Source organism: Astatotilapia calliptera, chromosome 19 (assembly GCF_964374335.1).
Source record: "Astatotilapia calliptera chromosome 19, fAstCal68.1, whole genome shotgun sequence".
Taxonomy (NCBI): Eukaryota; Metazoa; Chordata; class Actinopteri; order Cichliformes; family Cichlidae; genus Astatotilapia; species Astatotilapia calliptera.
The window spans coordinates 17,631,160-17,653,926 of NC_137440.1; the positions used below are offsets into that span (position 1 = coordinate 17,631,160).

Sequence of the window (22,767 nt, forward strand, 5' to 3'; positions counted from 1 at the left end):
TATGTGTTCAGTGTCCATTCACTGGGCTTTGTAAGTGCGGAAATCTCAGAAAGCACCTGTGCTACTCGAGAGGTAGTTTTTCTTTTCATTTAGATGTGTAGGAGAGTCTTTGAGTTTTCAGCAGATACTTGCACACAACCTTAACAGCTTTAAGGACTTTCTGGGGCTGGTGTTGGCGTGCTGTTAGCAAGTTTCCACTAAAATCCCGTTGCTCTGAGTGCTGCTGAACGATATCTGTTGGATTCACCTGCATAAGATTCTTTCTTTTCTTTTCTTTTTACAGTGGCGAAGGCAAAATCCAAGTAAGTGCACTGGCTGATTCTTTGAAAGTCTAGTCAATAGGCCTCATTCACACATGAAGCATAAGGCTGTGCGTAAACCGTGCATACTGAGGATTTACGCGTAAATTTCTGTTTCATTAAAATAATCTTAACTGAATTTGCACTTCGGAGTACAGATGTACCTTTCCTTTACGTCATGGAAACGAACACGTGATGAAAGCCGGGCTGTCTTAGAGCATTTAAACAAACATCTTTACACTTAATGCTATTACTTATCCACATGTTGGATCCCATCCCTAATCCAACTCTAACCATTTGTCCAAGTCGAGGTCAGGCAGGAGTCTCGTGGGATGTGATGTTTGTAGACGGCATTGTAATCTGTACTGGGAGTAGAAAGCAGATGGAAGAACGTCTGGACAGTTGGAGGTATGCTCTGGAGAAAAGAGGAATGAAAGTCAGTAGAACACATGTAAGTGAGAGCAAGACAGGTGTAACAGTGAAACTACAAAGAGAAGAGGTGGTGAAGGCGGATGAGTTTAAATACTTGGGCTCAGCCATCCTAAGTAATGGGCAGTGCAGAAGAGAGTGCAGGCAGGGTGCAGTGTCAGGGATAATTTCTTATATATCATTTTTTTTAGCCACAGGGACCGGAAAGTTTACAAGATGATAGGTTCGATGTATGGTTTGGAGACAGTGGCACTAACGAACAAAATAGAAGGCTGAGCAGGAGGTGGCATTATTTAAGATGGGAGTGGCCATGATGGACAAGATTAGACATGAGTACATCAGAGGGACACCTCAAGTTAAGTGGTTTGAAGACAAGGTTAAAGAAGCAAGCCTGAGATGGTTTGAATGGGCAGAGGAAAGCTGGCAAATACACTGGATAAAGGATGTAAAGTATGGAGTTGCCAGGCAGGAAGAAAAAGAGGACTACTACAGAGAAAATTCATAGATGTAATGATGGTGGACCCTAAAGGGAGCAACCAAAAGAAGAAGAGCACTACTAATATGAATTTTTATTATTATTAGTCATTTCATCTTGGTCATTAGTTACAGGTATCCAGAATAAGATAAGCAAAAAGTTTCTCAGAATTGAATAACGAACTGTAAGGAATTCAGGGTTTGACATGAGCACAGGGCCGGTATAACTGTACGTCAGGCAAGTTGCTTCTCCAGGTGCTGACTTTGTTTCCACCTGTCACAGCAAACTGGTTAAAGCCACCCTCACTGAAAAATATTTTTCTCTTGTTTTGTCATTTTAAAGAAAGCATGTGATATTTCTGAAGCAGAGAGTCTATTATTGTGTGACTATTAAGGTGGTTTCCTCCTGTGACTCTAACCCTTTCTACTTCAGTTGTGCTGATTGCAGGTAGTGCACACAAACCTGACGGGTTAGAATAATCCAGTGCACAAATCCAACGCTAATTTTGTGCAGAGGTTAAGAACATTTCTGCACGTGCACCCGTGAATGAGGCCTGTTGTTAGTGTTTCGTGTTGAAATGGCAGTCACCTCTCTGTGTGTTGCTTACCTGTCAGGACCATCCTGGTGCAGATGGTGAGTGCTGCAGGGACCGGATACTTCTTCAACACAAAGAGGAACCGACTCAGAGACAAACTGGTGCTGCGCAAACACGATCCATTTGGTAAGAGCCGTGTGAGGACCACTATGACACACAAATACTCATTAAAGCAAAATCCATATAACCCAGGATATCTTTTCCTTGTCTGGCTTCACTTATTCAAGCGGCAGCAAGCAGGCTAAGCAGTCACATGAAGGTGTTGGCACTTTAATAAATCACTACTTGAAAAGTGAACCCAGGGTTTCCCAATCGACCTTTGAGCACACAACAGTATATGATTGTTTTTCTTTTAACTTGGAAACTATTTGTATTTAAACATGTGGTGTGATCAAAACATTCTTCCCAAAGTGAAAAGCCGTACCTGATTCTAAATTTGGCAAACCTCCAGTTCAAGATTATCTTCTCGGGCATATCCAGAAAGCTTCAATTGTTGCTGCTATTTTTAGAGATGTCCTTGGCTGTCCTGTTCTGACCATTTTCACTGAGAGTTTCATCATGACCTCACTGTGCTCACAATTTTGACACACTGGAGGGGATACAAACAAAAGTACAGGGGGACAAATATAATTTGACTTCTGCTGAGTGATCCAAACTGTCCAAGCGTAGCACCTGGAATAATGACCTGGAATAGATTAGTCCAATTTAAAATCAGCTAAGGATTCAAATTTATGGTGGACCTGTTTTCAGAACGTGTTGGTCACACCTTCTGTTCACCCCAGTGAAATAAACAAAACCCATATTTGGAGTGACCCTTGACTTCCACCTACTTTCTGCTTTTTGTCTTTTTAGTGAACAAGCACGTCCTGTTTTTTGAGAAGAGGAAGATCAGATCGATTTAACCGCAGCACACCGACACACACAGATGGACAAAATGAACTTGCAGAGGTTTAAAGGCATCGTTTTTATTGCCGGGGATGGTACAGCGGGTTAATCTGGTTGACGTGTTTATCAGAGGATTTCTTCCTGGATGGATAAAAGTGGAACTCCAGGCTTGAACAAAAGAGACTTGAAACCAGAAAAGTGATGTTATGTAAGGGGACCACCGCTGCCATGATCTGAAGCTGTTCATTGGTTCAAAATAATTATTTAATCGGGTGAATGTACTTTGTGAAACATTTGTTGTGGTTAATTCAAATAAAATAATCTCAATGATTGACTTATCTTTAATGGTAATCAATTTTAAGCTATCTTCAGCAGCAAATTTTCATAAGAACATTTAGTGTTGAGTCTTTCTGACCCCATTCAGATGTGGTCCCTTAACATCAGGGTCTACTGCTACTCTTGGAAGTATTCATTTGGGAGGTCCCGTCTGTACGGAAAAGACGTCTGCGTGCCGATTTCCCGCACGCTCACCCCTGCCACCAGATTGGCTCTGCGGGCCATCTCCTCCAGAGGCATGTGTGGGTGGTTGGCCATGTAAAATGCCAGTGCTCCAATGAAGCTATCACCAGCACCCTGAGAAGAAATAAAACAACAATGCATTGTTAAGGGGACCTTATTTTCAAACAGGTGGCAGTTAAATACAGACAAAATTTCAAGTAATGAGGTCAGCGTATGTGAAGCCAGGTTTAGACCATTTTTTCTCTTGGCTCTATATTTTACATAGTGACATTTATGAGGGGCAGCCAATCAGAAGAAAGATTGCTCAAGGCAGCATGGAAGAGCGCTAAAACAGGTCATTTCATGCAGAGGATGAACTGAGCTGCACTGTAGCTCAGTATTACATTTGAATATTTTGAACTCTGAATCATGCAAAGCTACTGCAATTGAGTCCAGTATTAAAAAACAGGAATCTAAAAATTAATAAAATCAGTCTACAATCTATATGGCACAATATACCAAATAAATTATGCAATTTCAATCCCTTTTATTTCATTTGTTATGCAACCTGGTTAAATAATAAAATACTGGCATCTCGGGCAGATTTCCCCAGATTTCTTTTTGGGGAAAAAATTTGGGTTTTTCATCAGATTTCATTACCACAGATATGTCGCGTACACTCTGGGGCTCCTTCATTAACACCACCCCTCATATCTAAATGTATTAACCTGAACTCTTTTCATTTAAAAGTGTATATACTCATTTTTAGTTCCCTTTTGGTCTGAGCTACTTTTTTTTTTTTTTTTTTATTAGTATAAGCTGTGGATTTTTACCATCTATCATCACTACTTACTTGCTTTTTCTGCCATTTATCCATCGCTGTTAACAATTTAACCTCCTTAGAAATTACTTTTAGCAGTACTACTAATGGCATTTCAGGCTATTTACAGGCCCATAAAAAGGGCCTTAAAAGGTAATAGACTTTTAAAGGTTCAAATTACATCACAGCATTGGTTTACAGTTTTAAGATTTGCATTAGGTTACTGAACAACTACAGCTTTGTCTAAAAAAGAATTCTTAAAAAGGGAATAATCACCCACAGTATTCATGTTAACTGACAATATTCAGTAAATATTCTGGCATGAAATTATGCTGACACTGACTTGTGTAAGATAGAGAAAAATATTATATTATTTAATCGAAGAAACATGTTACCTGTCACTTTGTGTTAAGTTGTCCCAAATTATCTGAGTGTTTGTTACCAAAGAGCCAGACTTTATGAGAAACTTTCAAAGTTTTTGTTTGGACATTGGCTTCTTTTATTCATTTTCTGTGAATTCCTCGTCATTTCCGAAGAATGAATATATATTTAAAAAGCCACTTAATAGATCTATGAATCATTCAAACAGGAAAAAGGCTCCTAACTCAAGGGATGAATCACTGTTGTGTCTACGCACAACCGACAATTTAACAAAAAAAACCTTATTTTAAATTTTATCTTAGTTACTAACAACTTGTAACAAAAACACATAATTTGTTCCCATGTCTTTAGTTGAATCTACAAAAAAGGCCAAACATTAAAAATAAAAATAACTGGGCTCTTAGTTAAAAACATGGCATATATTTGCATGGTGTGTCCAGACTAGACAAGTGGAGGACAAAAGCAGTAGCATGCATAAAAAAATTCTACAATAGATGAACAGTTAAGCTATATCCTTGAAAAGAAAGCTAGCAAAGACCTTCAGATGATCTGTCAGTGGAACTTAAGGAAGTGAAATGGGAAGAAAACATTGGACTGAAAATCAGAGGGATCAGGTCTTTTGAATTGTATTTCTGTGTATTTTTGCACATGCATCATTCTCAGTGTCAGATTTCTAATTTTCCAGGCAAAATATTAAGAAATGAGCCTAGCTCAAGACTTGCACAGTACCATATTCTTACATCCAGCTGACAGTTTATCAGTTATTAACGGTCTTAATCACTTATTTGTGACAGCTTAATATTCCACTACTTTTATCTTTTAGTCCACTAAACAATGGCTGATTCTTTACAGAAATATTTTATCTATTTATCCATACTTACCCCTAACTGAACCTTTATAATTGTAGCCTGACTTTAAAAGGGGACTACAGCTTTTCTCTACTAAGCATTTTAATATTTTGAAACACATTTTAGTTTTTCACTTCTACTGCTTATTCTTCTATTTTTTTTTAGCACACATTATTATTATTATTATTTTAATATATATTAGTTGTGTTAATCTTTCCAAGGTTCCCCAGCTACTACTGAAGTAACCTTTTGGAGTAGCTGTAACCCTGGACTATTGTCCCAGTCAACAATTCCTGAAAACATGAAAGCTGGAGGGGAAAAAAAGTCAATTTAAAATATTTGGATTTTTTTCAAATATTTTTCCTAAAATGCTTCTTTCTGGGGTTTTTTAAATTATTATTATTTTAGAGAGAACATGAAACACACTTAAAAGACGAGGGGAAGCTTCATGTCTAAATTCACTAAGCTGCCAACAGTAGGGGGTGCTGTGGCATTTTCCAGCTGTTTGACTTGTACTGCTGCCTGCAACTAGTTTGAAATGACTTACTGGTTTGCCCTGTGTGAAAGTGTGTCTGTCAACTCTAACAAAACATCAGCATTAAGGGCTTTAATCGGTTTCACGTAAAACCAGCAAAGTCATAAATCTGGCACTCGTGAAATGCCTAAAATGTGATCTGTTTCCCAACATCCTTTAAGGATGTTAAGTGTTTTATCATCTGATCAAATGACTACAGAAAGAAAAGCCAGCTTTTACTAATTGTTTTAAAAAGTCAGCTGAGTAACACGCGGCTGCCTCCTAACCTAACTGCCAGCAGCTCTGGTGTTTGGTTATTACCAGGAGCACATAAATCAAACCCTCATCTATTGATAAAGAAGGAATGTGCTGTGTACGCCCTGGAGGGGTGGTTTGCTGGGACGGGATGTCTAGAAGGGGTTTGTGTGTATGTGTGGGGGGGCTCACTGATGGGAAAAAGCACACTGGTATGTGGCGACATGCTCATGTTTAACCACAAATGGCCCCCCGACGCTGGTTCACACAAGCCCGCTCCATTACTCATCACATCGGCGCTCAAAAGACTTCATTGCACTCTCTACTGAGCATCTCTGTGAGCCTCCCCTGCTCATCCTCCAACTGCAAAGTAACGCTTTTGTCAAAGTGATGATTCAGTGGCATGGCGCAAAAACAAAAACCCCCAGCAACCCCCAAAATAACACTTCTGATTTGACCGTTACTGCACCTCTCCCTCCAGGCTCTTGCCTCTGGTGTGACTCCTGGACGGCAGAGATGCTGGAAAGAGTGAGATCAGAGATGAAACATTTCACAGGCCTGCTGGATTTCCATGTTTAAACCCTTGGCGTGTTTATGTCTCCTGTCTGGTAGCTGGGCTGGGTTACAGTGAAGCCTGCGTTTGGAACTGAAGCTTTGGTGGAGTGGCTCCACTGGTTTGACTCTGGCCCGTCTCCCAGTTAACATGTTGGGGTTGAGATGACTTTTGAGTGGGGATTGATGGTAGCAGCCAAAAGATTATGTGATAGAAACTGGAAGATTGCAGTCTTCATAGTCACAACAATAGATGATTATTTTTTAACCACAGGATGCTTCACATGATGACGTCCCAGTAATCCCTGCAAACACAGCCACCTCTGTCTTGTCACACTACAAAGAGGCTGGAACAAGTTTTAAATGAGCCAAATTCTTTATGAATGAAAAAAAAGCCTTTAAATGCATTCCTTGACAGACAAAAGTGACGTAAAGTGGACCTATTTCTTTTTTCCTGATTGTTCCAAGTGTTACAAAGGACAATAGACCCACAGACTCCCATGTTAAAATGAGAAATAATACTTACAGCCTGGGATGAAATCTGATTTAGTCTCCTATTATAACACATGTACAAAAAGCGGGAAAAAGAATAGATTTTAGGGCAACTTAAAGCCAGGGGGTGTGGCAGCTTGTTTGACAGGCTTTAGAGTAGGGTTTGACAAACCCATTACATGTGTCACGTATATATATGCCACATGTAAAAACCAACATTTATCTACAGTTCAAGTTACATACATATCCAATATATATCCTACCATTTTAAAGGTAGGATATATACGGGCTTTTTATCTGCTACTGCAGTTTCCAACAAAGGAATAACCTCGGCAACCAAAAACTGCAGTTCCGCCAATGGCCACCTGTGGCTGACTCTAAAAGCGAGTCCAACCCATAGACTCCTGTTAAAACGCTCATCTTTACAGCAACAGTAAACATGAATGCAGCCTGATGCACAAAATTACTTTAGTAGATAAAGCTCTTTTTATGTGGGAAGTTGGCTGTATGGGGCTGAATTTACTTATAATAATTTAGATTTTGTTAGGGCTTAAAGTCAGAGGTGTCAATACAGGCACCTGTCTGCTGGTTGGAGGCACTAATTGAAGGCACTGACACAGAGTGTTGAACTGATTTAATGCCTTTTTGGAGCATCTTTATTTGAATTATCTGACTAATATCACTTCCTGTGTAGTATAAACAGTCTTAAGAAGTTTTTGCTTTATTTTGGGTGAGTAAAATTGTACAATACTTTATTAGTCTACACATTGAAATACACTGAGGTGTTGCTTGCCTGGTTTTCAATATCCTGCACTTTGAACCTAACAAGCTCCTTGCCACAGAACACTCAACACTCTTTTTCACAGTAAAGTCAGCCATTCTGACCTGTGACTGAGAAGCTGGCTCTTTAACAGTAGGAGGGATTCATAACGACATGGCCAGAATTATTGGTACCCCTCCAATTTAGAAAGAAAAAAAACACAACTTTCTCTGGTGACAGTGATCATGGTCCACCATTCTGAATGATCCAGAGCTTACATTTTATTTGAAAAAAGGCAACAAATGAAAAGGGCACATGACGTATTTGTAGCATTAATTCAATGAGCAATCCAGCCTCAAAAGCCTGAGGCTTTAAAAAGTAGCTGTGCATGCTTTAAATAACGTCTACGATTCCACTGCACATTTTCAATTTGGTTGCAAGAAAAGAAACGTATAAAATCAAAAGTTTATATGTTTAACTGAAGTGAAAAACCTCCATGTGTTTATCTTAATGCACTAATAGTGCGTATTGCATTTTGCATTGCAGGATATCTTAATATATTTATAAAAGGAAGCATTTTGAGGGAAACTGAGCGTGTAGAGAACAAAAAAAATTTAATTTGTAGGCTTTAATTCAACAATTAAATCAGTTAATAGAATAGTTGAGGCAATAGAATATGATGAGGCAATAAAACTTCACTTTTCCGGTCCAAACTTCAGCTCACTTGCTTGTACAATTGCCCAACCTTTCTGTGTCTTACTAACATCTCTGTCCCTGAGACTGGCATGTGACGCTACTGGATCAGGCGAATGAAGCTCAACAAGTTTGACAAGCGCTCCCCCCTTCAGCTTCGCTGCCGCTGCCCTCGACACACTTTGGTGAAGGTTAGATCTGGAGGCCCGTCAATCAAGTGACACAAGCGCTCGCCGTGGATGAGCTGTGATGTTCTCGTTGCTCGGCCCCCTGCCCACTGTGCCTTGACCTCCACGCCATTCCTCTGCCTGTTCTCCACTGATACTCACACTGAAGTTAGAAATCAGGGTGGCAGACACATCTGTAAGAAGCTCACCAAATTAAAAAAGTGGAACTTCTCTATTGTTGTTTTTGTGGGGAGCCAGCATGATGTAAATATATATAACTTTACAATGGGTCAATGGGAAATGGGAAATGGAAAAGGAAGTAAATGAAGTTGCGTGAGATCAAATCCTCAAAATAAAAGAATAAATTGACAGATAAATGGAAACAGTGACACCTCACAGTAAATAACAGTCGGCACTTTTCAATTCATGTTATTTTTCCAGCAATTTTGAGCCTTCATGGCTTCATACAGGAGATAATCACATTACATTTTCAGCGCTGAGAAATACAACAATTATTTTGACCAAGAAGGAGTTATTACTGCAAGATAAGCCTAGTGTCAAACTGCAGGTAAAAAGGAGACCTTTCAAATGCTGTAACTTGTGATGACCAGACACCTATCCCACAATAAAGTTTTCTCCGGTGGAGACAGATAAAACATCCAAGACTACTATTGTGACACATACACACACACACACACACACACACACACACACACACACATATATATATGTATACATATATATATGTATACATATAAATATATGTATACATATATATATATATATATATATATATATGTGTATATATATATATATATCTCAAAATGGGAGATGCCCCCAAGGGTGGTGGAGAATGACCGAGCTAAGATCCTGTGGGACTTCCAGATACAGACGGACAAAATGGTGGTGGCTAACCAACCGGACATAGTGGTGGTAGACAAACAGAAGAAGACGGCCGTAGTGATCGATGTAGCGGTTCCGAATGACAGCAATATCAGGAAGAAGGAACACGAGAAGCTGGAGAAATACCAAGGGCTCAGAGAAGAGCTCGAGAGGATGTGGAGGGTGAAGGTAACGGTGGTCCCCGTGGTAATCGGAGCACTAGGTGCGGTGACTCCCAAGCTAGGCGAGTGGCTCCAGCAGATCCCGGGAACAACATCGGAGATCTCTGTCCAGAAGAGCGCAGTCCTGGGAACAGCTAAGATACTGCGCAGGACCCTCAAGCTCCCAGGCCTCTGGTAGAGGACCCGAGCTTGAAGGATAAACCGCCCGCAGGGGCGTGCTGGGTGTTTTTTTATATATATACACACACATATATATATATACATACATATACATATATGTATATATATACATATATATATACATATACATATACATATATATATATATATATATACATATATATATATATGGATGTATATATATATGTATACATATATATACACATATATACACACATATATATACACACACACACAAAGTACTTTTATCTGACTGGCTGTCAGTGATAAAACTGAGAAATTACCTTGATTTGAAGCTTCATGCAGCATGAAGTACAAATGGTGTGTGTGTGTGTGTGTGTGTGTGTGTGTGTGTGTGTGTGTGTACTCGAGGAAAACACAGAGAAGAACAGCTGAATAGCTGCTAACTGCCACGGCTGCACAGACAAACAAAAGAGAGCATACAGAAACACAACAGTGTCCATCAACGAAAAATCCAAAGACAACAGCAGCGCCCACACGCTCTGATTGACAAGTGATCTTTGTCTAGTGAAGAGCGGCAGTGAATGCAAAAAACCAAAACACAAAACAAAAAAGAGAGCCTATAGAAAATGTAGATTTTACAGAGCCTGTCGTCTTATAGTCCACTGCACCCACTGACTGTTCGAGAATCTGCACCGAGCAACAGTATTTCTCACCCAGAGGCCCTCTGCTATAACAGATGGAGTTATTTGCAGTTAACTCCTGAAACCTACAGCTTTTGTCAATGAAAGGCACCCTGGGGAGAGCTAAGACTGGCTGAGGGGCAGTGATGACTCACAGAGGCTTCCACACCCGGAAGCTTCCAGTAAGACTCGCAGATCAAAAGCATGCTTAATTGGACCAGTTAGGGCCCCCTTGCATCTTTGATCCATCCGCAGCGCTTTGTCTTAGTCTTCAATCGACCTTTTGTGTGTTTAACACTTATCGACATGATTGAGCGTTTGCGGAGGTCTGGGCTAACATCTGGGTAGCCGAACAGCAGCTGGTGAAGCACGTGCACTCCATTAAAACATGGTGATGTGGCAGTTTTTTTTGCGTTGTGTCACACTGACCGGGAGTTTGCAGGGTCGAGGAATGCAGCGAAGAGAAGAGGAGGAGGTATTCTCTTACCTCGGCCTTCCAGGAAGGAATCGTGCAATTGCTCCCGGAGAAGACTGGGAATAATTTGAGTGTCCAGACCCACTGTACTGCTGTAATGTCTGGTTTAGACAGGACTGTCTACCTCTCACCCTACACAGTGGACCTCCCGGAACAGTGGAAACTGAGGCCACCCAAGTCCTGCTGGAGCTCAATGTGCCTGTGTGTGTGTGTGTGTTTATATGTGTGCATTAAATCTCATCTTACTGTCCACACAAAACAGCCAAGGCTCTGATCTCAGCAAGGGGAAGCCTGTACTCAATTTCAGACAAAAGGGGGCACGGATGGATGAAGGATGAAGAAGCAGGATGGGGGAGACCCGCAGTAGATGAGTGTGTTTGCTTTGTTATTCATCCAGATTCACGGCCCTGACTCATCCCGTAGTGCTCTTCAGACAGCTGCACGAGGAGATGCTGATGAAATATTTACAAGCTACGTGATTTAGCAGCTGCATTAGCACTTCATTAACCAAACTCAATCAATCAATCTGACATAATCCAGCTGGGACAAGTTGAAATAAAGACAAAGATAGCGGTTTGGTACCGGTTCACGGCACCTGCGGCGCCTAGCTGAACAGTAGCTAAAATAGCGAGAAACCGCAAGTGACTCAGTTTGTTGGTAGCGTAGCTGAAAACTCTCAATCTGCAACAAAACTTCCCACTTGGAAGGCAATCTTTCTACAACATCTCTGTCACTACTGCTAGAAAGGGAGAAAGAGAGAGAAAAAAATCAAAGCAGTAATAACAGCCGATGTAATCATAACTAAGAGGCCTGTGTTACCAGAAGAGGCTCAGAAGAATAATGGTCTCAAAAACAACCTGTTGTTTTTTCCCTCTCGCCAGTAAAAACAAGAAAGAGTCTTACTGGAAGAGGGATTATGATGTCCAAAAAAGTTAAACACAACACAATTTATGGGCCCATCAAAGAGCAGGAGGGGTGTGTGTGTGTGTGTGTGTGTGTGTGTGTGTGTGTGTGTGTGAGTGAGTGAGAGAATGGGGGGGAGGCGTGCAGCAGGCCCGACCACAGCTTTCTGCTGACTGATGCAAGCTCAGGAGGTGAGTCATGGATGAAGAGGAGGGCTGGTGTGTAAGTGCTCCTGAGGGCTATTGGGGAGAGCGAAGGTTGTGAATAACGGGAGCTGTGTACTCCAAAAATGTGGGGACAAGCGGGAGATCACAGCCCGTGCACACATGAAAGCGAGAGCTGTGTTTGTGAAACACCAAAAAGTGACCCTAGGATGACAAGTGAAGCCTCTTCGCAGCCTTTAATCCTCACTTTCACAACATCTGATTTGGCATTCATGTAAAGCTCAAATCACATGCTTGTTATAGCTTTTTTAACTGTACTGGTTGGAAACTGTGGCACAGTAAAAGTCCCCAGGGGGGGAAGTGTTGTGTAAGAGAACCCATTACACACAAACAATTAAACCTCTCCAGGTTCGATTAAAGCAAAGAGGTGATTAACACCACTGAGTGATGACGTATTTGGTCGGTAGAACACATTCACCACAAAACCCCCAGCGGCAGGAAATGCAAACATCGGCCCCAGGCTCGTGTGACGAAAACAAGCCGCAGAGGCCGGTGTGAAATGACTCAAGCAGCAATCCTTTAAAGATTGAAATCAGTTAGAGGAAACAGCCACTGGTCACCACATCCTCCGGTTATCTTAAACTGCTCTGGTTGAGTAAGAGAGCATCTGTAAGTTTGATGGAGGTTAGAGAAGCAGGACTTCTGGGGTGTTTTTTCCCTCTCTTATTGATGTACATTACATGATATTTCGTACTGATAGAAGTGGGCTTGATTGCATAATTTTCCATTTGACATATTTTCTTTTGTTAATATGGAAAGAGCCTCTTGAGAACAAACACTACTTCTGACATAAAGAATATATCCGGAAAAACACAGCTGAGGTTAGTGAGGTAGGTAGTGGTAGTGATCTGAGGTAGTGATCAGTACAACATAAAAGTAAATAGCATATTTTAAAGGATACCATGTATATAAAAGCAAATATTATGTATTTTTGTTTGTTTCCATACTTCTGTATGGTGTTATTTCCCATCATAATTTTATTTATAATTTTTGCAAGCTATTTTAACCATTTGGAAGCTTGTTTCTGCCACACGCAAAAAAATTGCCACGTTGATCCAAGTTAAAATTTCAAGTTATCTTGAAAATTTTGACTTACTCACAGAGCATCTTCAAATTTCAAATGACTTCTATGTACGCTGAAATTGTTCCATTATAATAAAATAACAATCAAAATGTATTCTAATTTCCAATTTTTTTATCCCTACTTTCAATCAATTGTTATTTTTTTGGTTATAATTGTTTATTTACTATTTTAACTTCCTATTTTAACTTGGTTAGCATTATATTAAACTTATAATTGTGACTACTTATCCAAACTGTTATGCTAATAATTTTGACAGCTAGCCACGGTTTTAGCCAACAGTTTTCCAACTTTTACTCATATTGTAGCTTGCTATTTTTTTACTGTTTGACTGTTTGTTTAGTTAAGAATTTTGTATTTGTTTATTTATACTTTGAATAAATTTTCATTTTTGTTATTTTTTAATTTTGGAGAGCTAAAACACTAAACTTTGCACAAACTGAAAATTAGCCAGTCTCAGCATCTCTTTGGTGTCTTTGGAAACTATAAAACTATTCTATATTTATATTTTGTATTATATTTTATTATTTATACTGTTATATAGTGGAACATGAGCTGTTGAGAAACTTCATTTAGACATGCACAAAGAAAAACTGTCAGTTTGCTTCTTAGTTTCACCGGATCCCACTCAAAAACAGAGTTGATGAAGGTAACACACCTATCATATATGCTTCATCTGTCAATGATGTACACTAACAGCAAGACCTGATATTGATCATCTAGAACGCTTTTTGATGTAGTTTGTGTTAGTATTAGTTGCACTATATATCTGCTTTCTTCTCTTGTTTGTTCTCCTGAGGTTTGTTCCTCTCATTTTGGACTAAAAGCTACAGTGAGCTACAGCACTAATTTCAGTAGATTGCAGCAAGACACACACACACACACACATACAAACACACACACACACACAAAACAAAAAACAGAGGAAGGCTGGAGTAAACCTGGGAAACTGAAAAAAAAAATCAACTATTGAACACATTCTCTAAGGCAGTTGTTTTTCAGTTTTAATAGTCTTCTTGATATTTTTGAACCCTAATCATTTATTTGCATACTAACTAACTAACTGATGTGATTGAATCATTTCACTGCTTTGCTGATTTTTGCTGGTTTAGCTGTATTTATAAGCAAAGATAAACCTGAATGGGTAATTTTATATTGGTTTTCACAACAAGCGAGTGTGGCAGGGTACAGGGGCGACTATACTGGCAATCACCAGCATTGAACTGATGAAAACCTTAAATATCACCCAACTCAAGTGAGATGGGTGAGTGGGCCAAATATATTGGGTTTCTAGACTGACAGAGAATCTATCCCCGAACTCGAGTCAGGGTGCCATCAAAGTTAGTTTTTTAGGTTCTTAAGTTTTGATAATTTATAGAAAATAGGCAACTGGAAAGGATATGGTATTCTTACTGTTGTGTCCACTGCTGTGACCTCAGGAGCTGGAACATGTTTTAATGTAGGCTCCCCTCCCTTGAGCACCACGCACCCTTGGGGCCCCAAGGTGACAATAACTGACCCGCAGCCTCGTTTCAACAGCTTTTGACCAGCCCGATGTGCCTCTTCCACACTGGCTACCGAGGTACCGGTGAGCAGCTCTGCCTAAAAGTGGAAAACAAAGCATAACAGCATGAGGTGACACTGTTTATTTAACAATTTTCTTCTAAATCAGCATTTTTCTTTCCTTTGTCAGGAAGCCAAGCTAATCAGAGGTTAGGAATTAAAATTAAAGATAGAGTAAAACCAGGACTGGGGTGGGATACTGGGAACTGCATTATGGAAATTCCCTGTGGCACAAGCCCAGTACCACAGACTGTGTGGTTATCAAAGCTTCATTTTCTGCCTTTTTTCTAAAGAAAATGTTTGTTTTGTCTCTTTAATGAACACAATTATCACAACAATTTATGTCCAAGGATCTCTAATTAGTAGTCTATTCTTACTTGCTAAAGCTAACTGCTCTGTGTTAACAGCTCTGGAGTTGAGTCAGCAGTTAATTACACACTGTGGTCAGACAGACTCATAAAACACATTCAGTCTGTTAAGGATTTGCTGGATCCGTCAGCAGTCTGCAGGCCAAACATTTTCAAAGAGTAGATGCTCTGACTATGCTGCTTCATCTGGCTCCAAAATGACTAAACAGTGACAGAGCAGGACTCGACAGCTGATGTTTGAGAAACAACAAGGAAACTCAGATAACCACAGCAGTTCTTTCAAGATTAGTTACAGCATTTATCTCTGGAGGTTAAAATATACACTGTGCAGTGAAAGAAACCAATTTTTCCACAAAAATACAAGAAAATGACATTCATGCTCTAAAGTAATGGCATAGTTAAACAACAATGTACAATGTACAACTAGCAAGCCCTTACTACAATCCAAGTCAGCTTTACATACATACTGCATATACAGTATACAGTGGGGCAAAAAAGTATTTAGTCAGCCACCGATTGTGCAAGTTCCCCCACCTAAAATGATGACAGAGGTCAGTAATTTGCACCAGAGGTACACTTCAACTGTGAGAGACAGAATGTGAAAAAAAAATCCATGAATCCACATGGTAGGATTTGTAAAGAATTTATTCGTAAATCAGGGTGGAAAATAAGTATTTGGTCAATAACAAAAATACAACTCAATACTTTGTAACATAACCTTTGTTGGCAATAACAGAGCTCAAACGTTTACTATAGGTCTTTACCAGGTTTGCACACACAGTAGCTGGTATTTTGGCCCATTCCTCCATGCAGATCTTCTCGAGAGCAGTGATGTTTTGGGGCTGTCGCCGATCAACACGGACTTTCAACTCCCACCACAGATTTTCTATGGGGTTGAGGTCTGGAGACTGGCTAGGCCACTCCAGGACTTTCAAATGCTTCTTACGGAGCCACTCCTTTGTTGCCCGGGCGGTGTGTTTTGGATCAAGACCCAGCCAAGACCCAGCCTCGTTTCATCTTCAAAGTTCTCACTGATGGAAGGAGGTTTTGGCTCAAAATCTCACGATACATGGCCCCATTCATTCTGTCCTTAACACGGATCAGTCGTCCTGTCCCCTTGGCAGAAAAACAGCCCCATAGCATGATGTTTCCACCCCCATGCTTCACAGTAGGTATGGTGTTCTTGGGATGCAACTCAGTATTCTTCGTCCTCCAAACACGACGAGTTGAGTTTATACCAAAAAGTTCTACTTTGGTTTCATCTGACCACATGACATTCTCCCAATCCTCTGCTGTATCATCCATGTGCTCTCTGGCAAACTTCAGACGGGCCTGGACATGCACTGGCTTCAGCAGCGGAACACATCTGGCACTGCGGGATTTGATTCCCTGCCGTTGTAGTGTGTTACTGATGGTGACCTTTGTTACTTTGGTCCCAGCTCTCTGCAGGTCATTCACCAGGTCCCCCTGTGTGGTTCTGGGATCTTTGCTCACCGTTCTCATGATCATTTTGACCCCACGGGATGAGATCTTGCGTGGAGCCCCAGATCGTGGGAGATTATCAGTGGTGTTGTATGTCTTCCATTTTCTGATGATTGCTCCCACAGTTGATTTTTTCACACCAAGCTGCTTGCCTATTGTAGATTCACTCTTCCCAGTCTGGTGCAGGTCTACAATACTTTTCCTGGTGTCCTTCGAAAGCTCTTTGGTCTTGGCCATGGCGGAGTTTGGAGTCTGACTGTTTGAGGCTGTGGACAGGTGTCTTTTATACAGATGATGAGTTCAAACAGGTGCCATTCATACAGGTAACGAGTGGGGAACAGAAAAGCTTCTTACAGAAGACGTTACAGGTCTGTGAGAGCCAGAGATTTTCCTTGTTTGAGGTGACCAAATACTTATTTTCCACGCTAATTTACGAATAAATTCTTTACAAATCCTACCATGTGAATTCATGGATTTTTTTTCACATTCTGTCTCTCACAGTTGTAGTGTACCTCTGGCGCAAATTACTGACCTCTGTCATCATTTTAAGTGGGGGAACTTGCACAATCGGTGGCTGACTAAATACTTTTTTGCCCCACTGTGTGTGTGTATATATATATATATATATATATATATATATATATATATATATATATATATATATATATATATATATATCAAAATGGGAGATGCCCCCAAGGGTGGTGGAGAATGACCGAGCTAAGATCCTGTGGGACTTCCAGATACAGACGGACAAAATGGTGGTGGCTAACCAACCGGACATAATGGTGGTAGACAAACAGAAGAAGACGGCCGTAGTGATCGATGTAGCGGTTCCGAATGACAGCAATATCAGGAAGAAGGAACACGAGAAGCTGGAGAAATACCAAGGGCTCAGAGAAGAGCTCGAGAGGATGTGGAGGGTGAAGGTAACGGTGGTCCCCGTGGTAATCGGAGCACTAGGTGCGGTGACTCCCAAGCTAGGCGAGTGGCTCCAGCAGATCCCGGGAACAACATCGGAGATCTCTGTCCAGAAGAGCGCAGTCCTGGGAACAGCTAAGATACTGCGCAGGACCCTCAAGCTCCCAGGCCTCTGGTAGAGGACCCGAGCTTGAAGGATAAACCGCCCGCAGGGGCGTGATGGGTGTTTTTATATATATATATATATATATATATATATATATATATATATATATATATACATACACATACACATACACACATACACACACACACACACACACACATATAAAACAGTAATACATTATATAGAACAGTAGAGACATTTTTAAATTAAAAGCCTCAGAATTAAAGCTGAAAGTCTGAGTTTACACATCTTTACATAGACAAATATTTATTAATTGATTGCAGGGCTTGGTAATATACACATATATGGAAACTGACACAAAGAACTGCTAGCCTTACAGATTGTGTAAATAAATGCAGTTTTTATTTGTAAATTTTAATTCTTTCTTTTAACAAAAATAATTGAAAAACCATAATTACACTAGAAGATAAAGGAAATGATGAATAAACACAAACAGAGCCATTAAAAATGCTCCTGTGTAAACTACAATGGGGCCATAAATTAACCCTCTTGCTCGTTTTAGTCTCCAGAGTTGTCACTTTAGTGTTAAAAACACATGTGAATCTAAGTATAGTCTTATCTCCTGTGTGCTGCATACACACATAAACACACACAGTGACAATGAAAAGCTAACACTGCCCCAACATTACTTACTCCAAAGCTACTTCCTCCTTCCTTACTGTACACCAAGCAAAGCACCCAAAGGAATTTGTAGTTCATAATATTTGTGTATATTTAATCAAACTGATATGACTTTTCTCTTCTACTTCTTTTTGCACTGTACGCTGATTTATAAATATTTCCCTTCTGTTGCTCATTTGTCTTGTTTGGTCTGCTACAGAATGCACCGCTAGTTAGACGCTAATCGTATTTTAGTGGGGGAGCAGTGTGAAGGCAGCCAATGCCAACAAACTCAACAAGCTCATCATGAAAGCTGATCCTGGGAGCAGAGCTGAAGTCTTCTGTGGAAATTCTGCAGAGGAGGATGCTGTGGAAAATACTCAGTGTTCAACTCTGAGAGCAGCTTCAGTTAAAAACACAGACCATAGAGATATGACAAAATACCATGAGAGGTCTTTTGTACTCATTAAAAAAATAAAGATGTTATTATAATTATTATTATCTCTTGTTGTTTTTTTTAACCATTTTTGGTGTCTGTGCAACGTGCAGTACTTTATTTGGATGCTCTTAATATTTCAGCTTTTTTTTTAAAAACTGAAGTTATTTTTTTCTTTATTGTTATAAGACACTGGTCTTACTACTGGATTTATGACTTTACTTGTTTATTGCTGTTATTGCTGTATGACAGGCACAAAGAACAAATAATACCATACAAAAAAATCCTGCAGTTTACTGAAATAAAATAAAACTACTTAAAAATGTAACTGAAACAATATTATATATAATAATTTAAAATAATTTAAAATTAAATATTATTATTTGTGTGAGATGTGAGTCAAGTGTCTATAAAAACCAGGTTTTTGTACTGTAATACCTATTCAGAACATTTATAATCTTATTTTTAAAATTAAAATGACTTTCCCATAATAAATTCATACAATTACAACAATTGAAGCTGAAACAAATAAAAACCAAAACTATACTTACTCTGGATACCAAATGTAATCAAATTGAAACTAAAATTGGAAATGAAATAATAACTAATGAACAACACAAAGCTCTTATAACTGCTGAAATGTCCCTTTAATTTTCTCCTGCATTCAGACACTCAAAGCTGAAGCTAGATATGACTAGCTACCAGTGAGCTTCATCCATAAACTGCACGGGTACATTGCAGGAAACTGGGAGCACAGACTTGGGTGGTTTGCACAACATAGTAACCAATAACATTTGTGAAACAGCTACAGTAATAATACTCCACAAAGACTACAACCAATAGCCTATAGCTGCTAATTAGGTCTCATCAGTGCCTAAATGGATGACTTATATAGTAAATTCACCTACACTACAGTTGTCATAAAAGAGGAAACCCTTCATGAAGACCAAATCTGTTTTTATATCAGGCTGTTCTGTAAAGTTGGGGATGTTTGCATGTGACTCGCTCTTGGAGCAAGGCATTTAGAGGAACTGCAGTTTTTGTAACTTCCATGTTAATTTTTTCCACTGCCGGAGCACTCAGATGGCAAAGATGAATTACAGCAACACTGGCATAACAAATCTGCCCTAAACCCCTGAGAACAAACAAGCAAAACTGAGAAGAAATGAAAGTGTTAAATGGAAAAGTTTTGCTCTAAAGTTTGAGATTTCCAACTTTTGTTGCGGTCAAAATGCACTGGTTGGCTTTAGGACAACATGTTTGCCAAACAGAGGTGATGCTTGAGCACTAAACAAACCAGTTCACTGCTCCAATTAAACTGTGTGTGAGATCCCTGTCAGATCTGAAAGGTAAAATTTGGCTCAGGAGGTCCTCAGGTGGACATCAAAGATAATTCCCCTCACTATAAAGCACTTCAGCACACTATGTGGGCTGGGGATCAAAGAGTACCTGCACTTTGTCATCCTTAAGCCTCCTTTCACTCGCCCCTCCTACCCCTGAGCGTGCTACAGCGAGACCACACACGCACATGCACCCGTACAGAATGTGTGTCAGCTCTAACCTTGCACGGCAGGGTCAAGATGTCCCTGATAGCGGTTTTGAATAGGGGATTGAGGATCCAAACCTCCCCACCCGCCCCCACTGCTTTTGTGATCTGTCAGAGTTAACAATGACCTTGGACAGTTCAAAAATAAACCACAGAATATATGGGTGCTTTTAGAGCCCGCAGCCACCCCGGTGCTGTCGGATGCCAAAAGAGAAAAAGAGCCGTTTTGTTAGTCATCAGCTTCACACCAGGGCAGGGAATCAATCTACCTCCCTCTGCGCACAAGGATATGAGAGAGTTGAATTACGTCTGTGTGTGTGTTGGTGTATATGGTAAGTATGCACACACACACACACACACACACACACACACACACACACACACACACACGCACCCGGTGAGCACCTATTCTTTAAAGCATATGCAGGATAAATTTGTTGACAAGGTGGGTGTATTTGCAAGAAAGTATATGTTCAGGCATAAAGGTGAAAAAAATGTGCGTAATTTCATATATTTAGATTTTTCTTTTTGCTGTACAGCATCAGTTTTACCGCATAAACTATTTCTCCAAACTGACCATATTTATCACTAGTTAAAATAAGTGTGTGTAGTTCAATTTCAAGTTTTTTCTAAAAAGAAAAAATCTTGAAATTGGCAGCATATTATAACCACAGTAGGAAAGAATGCTATAAAATCAGAAGAACGAGAAACACTAAAGTCAAAGGATCTTTGGCCATTTTACTTCTATAGCAGGTTTAATTTTGAAAGTAGTGGAATAAAAACATTCAAAATATATATTGGGGTTCTTTTTGCACTGATCTGATAATCAGTGAATGTTTAATAACATAATGCCTCGTTCACATATTTAAACAATTTAGAAAAACAAAACAAGTAGTAACTAATAGCTCAGGAACTATTATAGTCATTTCTTTACTTTAAACACACAAAAAGAATAAATTTTAAACGAACTAATAATAAATCTTCACTTCAGCAGTCTGTTACATACACGACTTTTTGGCTTTTTTTTAAATACATAAATGGGTCATATATAATTCAGAACCTGATTTATGAAATGTTTTGCTTTATTTTTTTGGCTATATAGAATAAAGATAAATCTAAACTCTTCTTTGTGAAATCCTTTGACTCTCCAGAAATGAACTGAGAATTGTAAATTTTCATAATAAGTAATAAGTATTATTATAAGTAATTATATTATCATTAAACCCCCCAGGTGGTTCGTTTTGTTAGCGTTGTTGAAGAATTGCTGTTACTGCAGTGATGTATCCTAAAAAATAATCACTAACTCTAAAAGAAAGAATGTTATTTTAAGTTATATTTTAATGTTGCAGTGTAACTGATTGCTTTATTGTGATACAGGAAGTCTAAATAAGCCTAAATAAATCTACAGTGGGAAAAAATAATTGAACCCTAGTGAAGAATTTTAGAAAACAACACAAATAAATGTCTGATGCATTTTAATGTGAATTAAGGACATGGAGTTATAAAGCAACTCCGATCAAAGAATGAGCTATATTATCTTGTAACAAAACATGTATACAGCTAAAGCTGCTCTTAGGATAACACGCAATGTGCAAAAAGTACAAAATAAAAAGGTCAAATGAGTTTTTAATCAGTTTGGTTTGCTTAGTTGGGTTAACAAACCTTAAGAAAAACAAGTTATGGTATTAAGCTGAACTAACTATTTTTTGTTGTCATTTTTGTTTCATTTTACATGCTGTCAGTTTAACTGAACTTAATTAAGCATGAATCTCTTATGTCTACAACTTTTGAAGCCATTTGATACCAGTGTCAGTACAAAGACAGCCTTTTAGACAGTTCCCAATCATGGCATGAAGAATGAAAAGTTTAGAAGACTTAAATGCCAACCCCAGGTCATGGCTACAGCAAATGTAAATATCACTGGGTTTCTGTTTGAAAACATTTGGTTACACTGGGCTAATGAGTAGGCACTGATCCTGTGGAAAAAAATGCAAACTAAATGTTACTTGTGAATCTTCTCAAGTTACCGAGATCTCCTTGTTGAATGAAGCCTCATCTGAGGTTTGCGCCTACTTTATTGAAAGTAAAACAACAAAATGAGGCTCAAAGGCAACCAGTCTAAACACAGACAGGGTCATTGTTCTAATACCACTATTTATCTAATACAACTCTCCCAACATTTACTTCCTAGAGCTTATTACAACTTTCATTAACTCCGAGTTACAAGAACTTGTGGTTTTTAACTTTTAAAGCACTATGAAAACAATGATAAATGATACATTTTAAGTTGTGTAAACTACAAAGACTGATGAGTCGATAACTAGATTTCAGTGTGTTTTTATTATAAAGCAAAACACTGTTGCTTGTCTCTTTTCTTGTGAATCTGATATCTACTAGCATATCAGGAGTGGCTGCTTTGTTTTCCATTAT

The 22,767-nt window shown here is 39.3% G+C and overlaps 2 protein-coding genes across 4 annotated transcripts in view; one reads left to right on the plus strand and one right to left on the minus strand.

The window, feature by feature from the left end:
- Positions 1-355: 355 nt before the first annotated feature.
- On the plus strand, positions 356-3,021 carry mrpl33 (mitochondrial ribosomal protein L33). The gene is made up of 3 exons (XM_026151227.2): positions 356-707; positions 1,818-1,924; positions 2,651-3,021. The coding sequence occupies exons 1-3, from the start codon at positions 544-546 to the stop codon at positions 2,698-2,700; spliced, it is 321 nt and encodes a 106-aa protein (XP_026007012.1). The 5' UTR covers positions 356-543; the 3' UTR covers positions 2,701-3,021.
- Positions 2,744-22,767, minus strand: part of rbks (ribokinase) — a 55,480-nt gene continuing 35,456 nt past the window's right edge. For all 3 annotated transcript variants that reach the window (XM_026151225.2, XM_026151226.2, XM_080293753.1), the window contains exons 8-9: positions 14,648-14,836; positions 2,744-3,316 (exon numbers count right to left, since the gene is read on the minus strand). In XM_026151225.2, coding sequence (XP_026007010.1) covers positions 3,137-3,316; positions 14,648-14,836 — 369 coding nt within the window. In that variant the 3' untranslated portion in view covers positions 2,744-3,136. The remainder of the gene's footprint in view (positions 3,317-14,647; positions 14,837-22,767) is intronic.